The 12,500-nt window shown below is 50.8% G+C and overlaps 1 protein-coding gene across 1 annotated transcript in view; it reads right to left on the bottom strand.

The window, feature by feature from the left end:
* The window catches only part of LOC139564871 (corticotropin-releasing factor receptor 1-like), a 160,579-nt gene that overhangs the window by 79,565 nt on the left and 68,514 nt on the right, over positions 1 to 12,500 (bottom strand). Inside the window, exon 3 of the mRNA XM_071384708.1 lies at positions 3,640 to 3,693. Coding sequence (XP_071240809.1) covers positions 3,640 to 3,693 — 54 coding nt within the window. The remainder of the gene's footprint in view (positions 1 to 3,639; positions 3,694 to 12,500) is intronic.

The following is a 12,500-nucleotide window of genomic DNA, read 5'->3' as shown; positions in this document are numbered from 1 at the left end:
CAAAACTGCGTTCTCCACTAACAGAGGACACTGGCAGTTCAAGGTCCTGTGCTTCTTCCTGTGCAGCGCTCCAGCTACTTTTGAGAATTTGATGGACAGCGTGCTGGATGGCATCCCCCGAAAGCAGTGTCTGGTATACCTCAACGACATTCTGGCCCATGGCAGCTCCTTCCAATCAGCCCTAGGGGCGCTACGACATGTACTGGAGAGTGTGGCTGCCGCAGGCCTGAAGCTCCACCCCAAGAAGTGGTGAGGAGAGAGGTGTCCTTCTTGGGCCACCGAGTGGGGAAGGAGGGTATCAGCACCATGGAGGACAAGGTGGGGGCTGTCCGAGACTGGCCCACCCCCACCGACCAGCATCAGCTGAAGAGCTTCCTGGGCCTGGCCACGTGAGGTTTGTACGGGGCTTCTCAAGCGTTGCTGTTACCGAATAACAAGGCCTTCACTTGGACAGTGGAGTGTGAGGAGGCCTTCAACACCCTCAAACGTGCACTGATCGAGGCCTCCGTGCTCGCCCCCCCTGATCTCACCTTGCCCTTTATTCTGGAGACAGACGCGAGCAATGTGGGCATGGGTGGTGTGCTGGTCCAGGTGGGGCCAGATGGGAGAGAGAGTGGTGGCGTACTTCAGCAAAATATTTGACAAACATGAGCACTGCTACTGTGTCACCCGGCGGGAGGTCCATGCTGTTGTGGCTTCCATCAAACACTTCCATCCAACACTACTACCTGGGTGGCCTGCCCTTTACTGTAATGACTGCCCACTCTGCTCTCCAGTGGCTCATGTCTTTCAGAGAGCCAGAGGGGCAGGTGGCACGCTGGTTGGAGGAGCTTCAGTCATATGACTTCACAGTGGTGCACAGGACAGGGGCACGCCACTCCAACGCCATGTCCCATCGGCCCTGTACTGCAGACGGAGCCGCCACTGTGAGTGGAGAGAGGGCCGTGAGAGAGAGCTGTGTGCAGGGAAGGGACTCTGTGCCACAGTGTTTCGGGCGAGTGGGCCTGTCTGCTGTGAGCTGCAGACTGTCGACGTGGCTGAATGGGGGCAGCAGCAGGGATGGGACACAGACCTACAGCCGGTGCTACAGTGGGTAGAGGTGCAACTAAGGCCACCATGGGAAAAGGTGGTAGCGCTCTCACTCGCGAACAAAGGGTCGTGGTCAAAGTTTGAGAGACTGCGGCTGGCTGATGGCGTGCTACAGCGGGCATGGAAGGAGTCAGCTACGTGAGAGGAGAGGTGGCAGGTGGTGGTCCCAAAAGCATTGCGGGAGGCTATGCTCCAGAGCACTCGTGGGGGGTGGGGACTGGACACTTTGGGGTCACATAAACACTCCGCCGCCTTCGTCAGAGCTTTTACTGGGGGCAGCACAAGAGGGACGTGGATGACTTTTGCCGCCGCTGTGACAACTGCACAGCGAGAAAGGGCCCTCCAGGCCGCTCTCATGCTCAGCTCCAACAGATCCCAGTTGGGGCTCCCATGGAGAGGGTGAGAGTGGATGTAGTTCGGTCGTTCCCCACCACACACAGTGGAAACCACTGGGTGTTCACGGCCATGAACTATTTCACAAAATGGCCCGAGGCCTATGCTCTGCCTGACCAGGAGGCAGAAACCATCGTCGACACCCTGACAGCGGGGATGTTCAGCAGGTTTGGAGCTGCGGAGTACATCCACAGCGACCAAGGCAGAAACTTTGAGTCACCATGTGTGAGAGGCTGGGTATGCACAAGACCCTCACTACTCCTCTTCATCTTTAAAGTGATGGCTTGGTGGAGCGCTTCAACAAAATGCTTGGACAGCAACTGGCCATCGTCTCTGCCAAACACCAGCGTGACTGGGACAAGCACCTGCCTATGGTCCTCATGGCATGCCGCTCCGCTGTCCAAGACTCCACCTCCTGCACGCCTGCCCTTCTCATGCTTGGGAGAGAGATCTGCACCCCTGCAGAGATGGTGTTTGGTTGGTCCCTGGATAGCCTTGCTGTTCCCCCAGGCCGGAGTTTGCCCGGAGACTCCAGGACCGCCTGGAGACAGCCCACACCTTCGCCAGAGAGCAGCTGGTGAATGCAGGTGTGAGGCAGAAGAGGAACTATGACGTGCACACCCGGGGAAGGCACTTTGTGGCTGGGGAGCTGGTCTGGGTCTACCGCCCCTTAAGAAAAGCCTCAAGTTGTACAGCCACTGGGTGGGGCCCTGCAGTGTCCTGGAGAGGGTAGGGGAGGTTGTTTACCGGGTGCAGCTTCCTCCCAGGGGGAGAAAGGTGGCACTGAACCGGGACAGGTTAGCCCCGTAGAGAGGGGCCTCTTCTCCCCAAACCCCAGGGACCCCCACAATTCCCCTCTCTGGCAATGACATTCTCCAGGCACCCACCCCCAGGTGCCGCAGACAAGGCTCCAGACAGCCCACTCCCCCAGTCACCCACCCTGTGTCACCGCGTGGTTCCACGGACTATATTCCCCATTCCCACATCCTTGTCCCCCATATCCCTGCCCTCATCCCCTGGGCCCTAGAGGGGTAGCCGCCTGCCATAGAATGAGCCCCTTGTTTCACATCTGGACACTCTGCGACCATCACGGCCACGCAGGCAAAGGAGAACTCCGGGTCGCTTCAGAGACTTTGTTTGTTCCCTGGGACGAGGGACTTTGTGGTGGGGGGGGCTGTGTAGCGAACCGCACAGACAGCTGTGTGTTATGTGTTATGCTATTAGTTGGTTGTGTTGTACTTACCAGTACTCAGTGTTCGCGGGGTCTGACATGCCAATCAACCTGCTATCTGCCAATCACGGGAATGCCTGGAATGTTCTGATGCCGGGCATCCTGGCGGTTGGTGGAGTGACGTGGCGTGGGTGGGGGGTTTGGAAGGGGGATGGAGCATTGCAAGTTAAGACCATTTTTAGCCATTGTTCTCTCTCTTACGTCTGGTCTTCACAAGAGAATGTTACGGTTGTTTTATAGGATATCTTTCATTTATTTGGCGTGGGCTACGGCCAAACAGTAGCCTGTGTGGAGTTAGGTTAATAAACCGTAAATTCGTAAACTCAAACCTCTGTCTGGACAATTGTTCCTTTATGATCTAGCCAGGTCATTGCAGTATCTTTCTTTTTTGGAAGAGCACAGCGGGATGTGACATTAAACCGAATATCAACAAAAATAGGACCATAAAATAAAGTGTACTGGCTAAATTGTCTAATATTATTGTCCCAATGCAATTTCCATCCTAATAATTTAGCCACAATGGGGAGTGGTGGAAGTATGAACACAAGCATTTCGCTACACCCGCAATAACATCTGCTAAATATGTGTATGTGACCAATACCATTTTTTAAAATTTGTATAGTTCTGACTTATACAAATTAAACGTCCAGGGTTTGATTCAAGTTGAAACATGATAATCAATGTATTTGTCGTTACTCTCTTTACAAAAATCAAAAGCAAAATGTAACCAAAACGGATTCTGATCGAAAATGCAAAAAAAAAGCCCTCGACACATGTTTTCTCTCTATCTAAATGAATGCAGCTCTTTGGTGTTACACACCATGAATCATATCTTTTGCGAAAGCATCAAAAAGTGACACGTAAACTGATACCAGGCTATACACGCTAACACTTTGGGACCACATGAACACTTCTACTGTACTCACCGGCGGTGACATTGCTGGGCGTGAGGGTCAGATTCCACAGTGCCAACGTACGTGCTGCAACACAAGAGGAAAATCATATATTAATGCACCACTTAAATATGTCATGTTTTGTCATTGATTATCATGTCTTGTCCCTGTGCTTCCCTTCTATTCGTTTCCCTCTGCTGGTCTTATTAGGTTCTTTCCCTCTTTCTATCCCTCTCTCACCCCCTCCCTCTCTCCCTCTCTCGCTCTCTCTCTCTATCGTTCCGTTCCTGCTCCCAGCTGTTCCTCATTTTCCTAACTACCTCATTTACTCTTTCACACCTGTCCCCTATTTTGCCCTCTGATTAGAGTCCCCATTTCTCCCTCTGTTTTCCGCTTCTGTCCTTGTCGGATCCTTGTTTGATGTTTGCTGTTCTGTGTCCTTGTTCCGCCCTGTCGTGTTTTTGCCTTCTTCAGATGCTGCGTGTGAGCAGGTGTCTATGTCAGCTACGGCCTGTGCCTTCCCGAAGCGACCTGCAGTCTGTGGCCGCGTCTCCAGTCGTTCCTCTCTACTGACGAGAGGATTTCAGTTTTCCTGTTTTGGATTTACCTAAGATAATATCCAGGAGTATCGGTTTTTGTTTAAGACTGGAATAAAGACTCTGTTTCTATTAAGTCGCTTTTGGGTCCTCATTCACCAGCATAACAGAAGGATCCGACCAAGAATGGACCCAGCGACTACGGATTCTCGCAACACTGCCGTCGAGTTCCAGGGAGCAATGCTCGGCAGACACGAGCAGGAATTGTCTGCTGCTCGTCATGCCGTTGAGACCCTGGCCGCTCAGGTCTCCGACCTCTCAGGACAGTTTCAGAGTCTTCGTCTCGTGCCACCAGCTACTTCCTGGTCTTCCGAGTCTCCGGAACCTAGGGTTAATAACCCACCATGTTACTCTGGGCAGCCCACTGAGTGTCGCTCCTTTCTCACCCAGTGTGATATTGTGTTCTCTCTCCAGCCCAACACATACTCAAGAGAGAGAGCTCGGATCGCTTACGTCATATCACTCCTTACTGGTCGGGCTCGGGAGTGGGGCACAGCTATCTGGGAGGCAAGGGCTGAGTGTTCTAACGATTATCAGAACTTTAAAGAGGAGATGATACGGGTTTTTGATCGTTCAGTTTTTGGGAAGGAGGCTTCCAGGGCCCTGGCTTCCCTATGTCAAGGTGATCGATCCATAACGGATTACTCTATAGAGTTTCGCACTCTTGCTGCCTCCAGTGACTGGAACGAGCCGGCGTTGCTCGCTCGTTTTCTGGAGGGACTCCACGCTGAGGTTAAGGATGAGATTCTCTCCCGGGAGGTTCCTTCCAGCGTGGACTCTTTGATTGCACTCGCCATCCGCATAGAACGACGGGTAGATCTTCGTCACCGAGCTCGTGGAAGAGAGCTCGCGTTAACGGTGTTCCCCCTCTCCGCATCTCAACCATCTCCTCCCACCGGCTCAGAGACTGAGCCCATGCAGCTGGGAGGTATTCGCATCTCGACTAAGGAGAGGGAACGGAGAATCACCAACCGCCTTTGCCTCTATTGCGGTTCTGCTGGACATTTTGTCATGTCATGTCCAGTAAAAGCCAGAGCTCATCAGTAAGCGGAGGGCTACTGGTGAGCGCTACTACTCAGGTCTCTCCATCAAGATCCTGTACTACCTTGTCGGTCCATCTACGCTGGACCGGTTCGGCTGCTTCCTGCAGTGCCTTGATAGACTCTGGGGCTGAGGGTTGTTTTATGGACGAAGCATGGGCTCGGAAACATGACATTCCTCTCAAACAGTTAGGGAAGCCCACGCCCATGTTCGCCTTAGATGGTAGTCTTCTCCCCAGTATCAGATGTGAGACACTACCTTTAACCCTCACAGTATCTGGTAACCACAGTGAGACCATTTCCTTTTTGATTTTTCGTTCACCTTTTACACCTGTTGTTTTGGGTCATCCCTGGCTAGTATGTCATAATCCTTCTATTAATTGGTCTAGTAATTCTATCCTATCCTGGAACGTTTCTTGTCATGTGAAGTGTTTAATGTCTGCTATCCCTCCTGTTTCTTCTGTTCCCTCTTCTCAGGAGGAACCTGGTGATTTGACAGGAGTGCCGGAGGAATATCATGATCTGCGCACGGTCTTCAGTCGGTCCAGAGCCAACTCTCTTCCTCCTCACCGGTCGTATGATTGTTGTATTGATCTCCTTCCGGGGACCACTCCCCCTCGGGGTAGACTATACTCTCTGTCGGCTCCCGAACGTAAGGCTCTCGAGGATTATCTGTCTGTTTCTCTCGACGCCGGTACCGTGGTGCCTTCTTCCTCTCCCGCCGGAGCGGGGGTTTTTTTTGTTAAGAAGAAGGACGGTACTCTGCGCCCCTGCGTGGATTATCGAGGGCTGAATGACATAACGGTTAAGAATCGTTATCCGCTTCCCCTTATGTCGTCAGCCTTCGAGATTCTGCAGGGAGCCAGGTTCTTTACTAAGTTGGACCTTCGTAACGCTTACCATCTCGTGCGCATCAGAGAGGGGGACGAGTGGAAAACGGCGTTTAACACTCCGTTAGGGCATTTTGAATACCGGGTTCTGCCGTTCGGTCTCGCTAATGCTCCAGCTGTCTTTCAGGCATTAGTTAATGATGTACTGAGAGACATGCTGAACATCTTTGTTTTCGTTTACCTTGACGATATCCTGATTTTTTCACCGTCACTCGAGATTCATGTTCAGCACGTTCGACGTGTACTCCAGCGCCTTTTAGAGAATTGTCTCTACGTGAAGGCTGAGAAGTGCGCCTTTCATGTCTCCTCTGTCACATTTCTCGGTTCTGTTATTTCCGCTGAGGGCATTCAGATGGATCCCGCTAAGGTCCAGGCTGTCAGCGATTGGCCCGTTCCTAAGTCACGTGTCGAGTTGCAGCGCTTTCTCGGTTTCGCTAATTTCTATCGGCGTTTCATTCGTAATTTCGGTCAAGTGGCTGCCCCTCTCACAGCTCTGACTTCTGTCAAGACGTGCTTTAAGTGGTCCGGTTCCGCCCAGGGAGCTTTTGATCTCCTCAAGAAGCGTTTTACTTCCGCTCCTATCCTTGTTACTCCTGACGTCACTAAACAATTCATTGTCGAGGTTGACGCTTCAGAGGTGGGCGTGGGAGCCATTCTGTCCCAGCGCTTCCATTCTGACGATAAGGTCCATCCTTGCGCTTATTTTTCTCATCGCCTGTCGCCATCGGAACGCAACTATGATGTGGGTAACCGCGAACTGCTCGCCATCCGCTTAGCCATAGGCGAATGGCGACAGTGGTTGGAGGGGGCGACCGTTCCTTTTGTCGTTTGGACTGACCATAAGAACCTTGAGTACATCCGTTCTGCCAAACGACTTAATGCACGTCAAGCTCGTTGGGCGTTGTTTTTCGCTCGTTTCGAGTTCGTGATTTCTTATCGCCCGGGAAATAAGAACACCAAGCCTGATGCCTTATCCCGTCTCTTTAGTTCTTCTGTGGCTTCTACCGACCCCGAGGGGATTCTCCCTGAAGGGCGTGTTGTCGGGTTGACTGTCTGGGGAATTGAGAGACAGGTAAAGCAAGCACTCACTCACACTGCGTCGCCGCGCGCTTGTCCTAGTAACCTTCTGTTCGTTCCTGTCTCTACTCGTCTGGCTGTTCTTCAGTGGGCTCACTCTGCCAAGTTAGCTGGCCACCCCGGCGTTCGGGGTACGCTTGCTTCTATTCGCCAGCGGTTTTGGTGGCCTACTCAGGAGCGTGACACGCGCCGTTTCGTGGCTGCTTGTTCGGACTGCGCGCAGACTAAGTCAGGTAACTCTCCTCCTGCCGGTCGTCTCAGACCGCTTCCCATTCCTTCTCGACCATGGTCTCACATCGCCTTAGACTTTATTACCGGTCTGCCTTCGTCTGCGGGGAAGACTGTGATTCTTACGGTTGTCGATAGGTTCTCTAAGGCGGCACATTTCATTCCCCTCGCTAAGCTTCCTTCCGCTAAGGAGACGGCACAAATCATCATTGAGAATGTGTTCAGAATTCATGGCCTCCCGTTAGACGCCGTTTCAGACAGAGGTCCGCAATTCACGTCACAGTTTTGGAGGGAGTTCTGTCGTTTGATTGGTGCTTCCGTCAGTCTCTCTTCCGGGTTTCATCCCCAGTCTAACGGTCAAGCAGAAAGGGCCAATCAGTCGATTGGTCGCATATTACGCAGCCTTTCTTTTCGAAACCCTGCGTCTTGGGCAGAACAGCTCCCCTGGGCAGAATACGCTCACAACTCGCTTCCTTCGTCTGCTACCGGGCTATCTCCGTTTCAGAGTAGTCTTGGGTACCAGCCTCCTCTGTTCTCGTCCCAGCTCGCCGAGTCCAGCGTTCCCTCCGCTCAGGCTTTTGTCCAACGTTGTGAGCGCACCTGGAGGAGGGTCAGGTCTGCACTTTGCCGTTACAGGGCGCAGACTGTGAGAGCCGCCAATAAACGTAGGATTAAGAGTCCTAGGTATTGTCGCGGTCAGAGAGTGTGGCTTTCCACTCGTAACCTTCCCCTTACGACAGCTTCTCGCAAGTTGACTCCGCGGTTCATTGGTCCGTTCCGTGTCTCTCAGGTCGTCAATCCTGTCGCTGTGCGACTGCTTCTTCCGCGACATCTTCGTCGCGTCCACCCTGTCTTCCATGTCTCCTGTGTCAAACCTTTTCTTCGCGCCCCCGTTCGTCTTCCCTCCCCCCCCCCCCCGTCCTTGTCGAGGGCGCACCTATTTACAAGGTACGGAAGATCATGGACATGCGTTCTCGGGGACGTGGTCACCAGTACTTAGTGGATTGGGAGGGTTACGGTCCTGAGGAGAGGAGTTGGGTTCCATCTCGGGACGTGCTGGACCGTTCGTTGATTGATGATTTCCTCCGTTGCCGCCAGGGTTCCTCCTCGAGTGCGCCAGGAGGCGCTCGGTGAGTGGGGGGGTACTGTCATGTTTTGTCATTGATTATCATGTCTTGTCCCTGTGCTTCCCTTCTATTCGTTTCCCTCTGCTGGTCTTATTAGGTTCTTTCCCTCTTTCTATCCCTCTCTCTCCCCCTCCCTCTCTCGCTCTCTCTCTCTATCGTTCCGTTCCTGCTCCCAGCTGTTCCTCATTCTCCTAACTACCTCATTTACTCTTTCACACCTGTCCCCTATTTTGCCCTCTGATTAGAGTCCCTATTTCTCCCTCTGTTTTCCGCTTCTGTCCTTGTCGGATCCTTGTTTGCTGTTCTGTGTCCTTGTTCCGCCCTGTCGTGTTTTTGCCTTCTTCAGATGCTGCGTGTGAGCAGGTGTCTATGTCAGCTACGGCCTGTGCCTTCCCGAAGCGACCTGCAGTCTGTGGCCGCGTCTCCAGTCGTTCCTCTCTACTGACGAGAGGATTTCAGTTTTCCTGTTTTGGATTTACCTAAGATAATATCCAGGAGTATCGGTTTTTGTTTAAGACTGGAATAAAGACTCTGTTTCTATTAAGTCGCTTTTGGGTCCTCATTCACCAGCATAACAAAATATACAGGAAACGCATGAATAGAACCATATGCCATTTACAATTCATTTATAGTCCTATTCAGGTTCGACATGAAGATGGATATGTGTCTGATCAATGCTGACCAAAAAGAAAGAAAAAGAAAGAGACTCATGTCATAAAAGTCTTGGAATTATCTTCTTTGTATTCTGTCCCCCATTACCTTTTAAAAGGTGTTACCAGTCAACATAGACAATTAGGCAGGCAAAACGCAACGGAACCCATGGCGCATGTTTCGTTTGAGCCAGGGCCACATCGCATCTCGTCATGAAGGAAACCTAGCACTCATGACTGTCAAATAGTTCCTTCCCAACATCATTTCATGCCCGTCTACCTTCTCTTTTCCCCTCACTGAACTTAGATCAAAGGACAACTGGACAGAGGATGCTGTCTATGTAAATAAAACATAAATATATATTCAAATATATATCAAGTACAGGCAGTTTGGGCTGTTTTTTAATTAGGTGATAAAGTCAGAGGCAGTCTCATATGAATGGACAGACCGTTCTTTCATTTCATCTTAGATCATCCTCAAGTCCTGAGCCGGGAATATAGAGGTCACACAGCACACTGTAGTGGCTCAAACGCACAACCCATTTCATCCTCAAAACACAGCTAACTGTTTCCATGATAGATCCTGTATCTTTGGTGTGTTCATATCCCATTTTGGCGGGAGTCCATGTTCATGTTCATGTTCATGAGACTTGGCCTTGCTAGATGGCCATGTAATGTTGATGTGATGGTTGATAGTTACGATTGCATTTTCACAGCCCCTAAAGGCGTCTCTTAGGCTGTCAGTCTGTTCCCCCCAACTGCCTCTGTGGCTGCCATCCGCTGACATAAAAGAAGTTGTCCCCGAGAACCTCATTTCAACATAAACGGTTGTCTTATGTTCAGAGTAAGACACACACAGACACATATCCAAGCACTTAGCACGAATGCACACACGCTGTGAGCACTGTGAGGACATGCGGTCTGCAAGTTAAAGGGTAGGTCACGCAGACAGCACACACAGTATGTGGGATACTCCATTGATAACACAAGTCCTACAATCCATCCTCAGAATTATTCTATAATAGAGGAGCTCCCCAGGGACGTACTCACTCGTGATGATGACTGTGTCAACTCTCCACAAACATTACCATAACATCCTCCCCTAACAGGGAACATGCTCTGGACATTGCTTATGACAGTCTATCCTTTATAAGTAGGAGAAGCTGCACCCTACCTGCACCCTAAATAGAGAAGCTGCACCCTATTCCCTACATAGTGCACTACTTTTGACCAGAACCCTATGGGCCCTGGTCAAAACTAGTGCACTACATAGGGTGCCATTTGGGATTCAGACAATCATTCCAGAGAGACTTCAGGCCCCTAGTGATCCTATGCCCTTGGTTAAGGGAGTTTTCAGGTTCAGTGAATCTCTGCATGGGTAGATAATAATTATGTCAAAGGACCAGGCCAATGAGATAACATGCCCTGCAACCTATACAGGCTCAGAGCCAATACAGTGCAAGCTAAATCCCTGTGATCTCTCTGATACATCGGAAACCCATAGAGATACACAGTTTTGAATTGGGTCTCATCTCAGTAAACAATTTGACAGTACTGTATGTATTCAATGGGAAATCTAATAGATCACCCATCTCCCAAGACCAAGCCCCATCTCATGATGTTCTTCTGTACAGTAGCAGAGGTCAATGCCCTCTATTCTACCAGACAGGGTCAGTGCGGCTGACTGAACGCAACTGAAGAGAGGTCATAGTCATAGTCCTCCAGCAAGTCACCCTACTGTAGTTCTGAGGAATCATGAAATTCCGGCGCCGAACAGGATGGCTGCCTCGCTTCGCGTTCCTTGGAAAATATGCAGTATTTTGTTTTTCTATGTGTTATTTCTTACATTGGTACCCCGGGTGATCTTAAGTTTCATTACATACAGCCGGGAGGAACTACTGAATATACGATTAACGTCAACTAACCACCCTTCCTACCAGGAATATGACTTTCCCGAAACGGATCCAGTGTCTTGCCTTCCACCCAATACAATGGACCTGATCCCAGCCGGCGAAGCTACACGACGCCGAAAAAGGGGCAAACGTAGCGGTCTCCTGGTCAGGCTTCGGAGACGAGCACATCGCGCTCCACTCCCTAGCATACTACTCGCCAATGTCCAGTCTCTTGAGAATAAGGTCGATGAAATCCGAGCACGGTAACATTCGAGAGAGACATCAGGGATTGCAACGTGCTCTGCTTCACGGAAACATGGCTAACTGAAAAGACGCTAACGGAGTCGGTGCAGCCAGCTGGTTTCTTCACGCATCGCACAGACAGAAACATACATCTTTCTGGTAAGAAGAGGGGCGGGGGGGTATGCCTCATGATTAACGAGACGTGGTGTGACCATCATAACAACACTCAGGAACTAAAGTCATTCTGTTCACCTGATCTAGAACTCCTCACAATCAAATGTAGACCGCATTATCTACCAAGGGAATTCACTTCGGTCATAATCACAGCCGTATATATTCCCCCCCAAGCAGACACATCGATGGCCCTGAACGAACTCTATCTGACTCTCTGTAAACTGGAAACCACACACCCTGAGGCTGCATTCATCGTAGCTGGGGATTTTAACAAGGCTAATCTAAAAACAAAACTCCCTAAATTCTATCAGCACATCGATTGTCCGACCAGGGCTGGCAGAACTCTGGACCATTGTTATACTAACTTCCGCGACGCATATAAGGCCCTCCCCCGCCCTCCTTTCGGAAAAGCTGACCACGACTCCATTTTGTTGATTCCAGCCTACAAACAGAAATTAAAACTACAAGCTCCCGCGCTCAGGTCTGTTCAACGCTGGTCCGACCAATCTGAATCCACGCTTCAAGACTGCTTTGATCACGCGGATTGGAATATGTTCCGCACGGCGTCCAACAACAACAATGATGAATATGCAGATTCGGTGAGCGAGTTCATTAGGAAGTGCATTGACGATGTCGTACCCAGAGCAACGATTAAAACATTCCCAAACCAGAAACCGTGGATTAACGGCAGCATTCGCGTGAAACTGAAAGCGCGAACCACTGCTTTTAACCAGGGCAAGGTGACCGGAAACATGACCGAATACACACAGTGTAGCTATTCTCTCCGCAAGGCTATCAAACAGGCTAAGTCCCAGTACAGAGACAAAATTGAATCGCAATTCAACAGCTCAGACACAAGGGGTATGTGGCAGGGTCTACAGTCTATCACGGATTACAAAAAGAAAAGCAGCCCCGTCGCGGATCAGGATGTCTTGCTCCCAGACAGGCTAAATACCTTTTTTGCCCGCTTTGAGGAT

This window comes from Salvelinus alpinus, chromosome 36 (assembly GCF_045679555.1).
Source record: "Salvelinus alpinus chromosome 36, SLU_Salpinus.1, whole genome shotgun sequence".
Taxonomy (NCBI): domain Eukaryota; kingdom Metazoa; phylum Chordata; class Actinopteri; order Salmoniformes; family Salmonidae; genus Salvelinus; species Salvelinus alpinus.
Note: the sequence above shows the minus strand (reverse complement) of the source record. Positions and strands in the feature narration are given on the sequence as shown.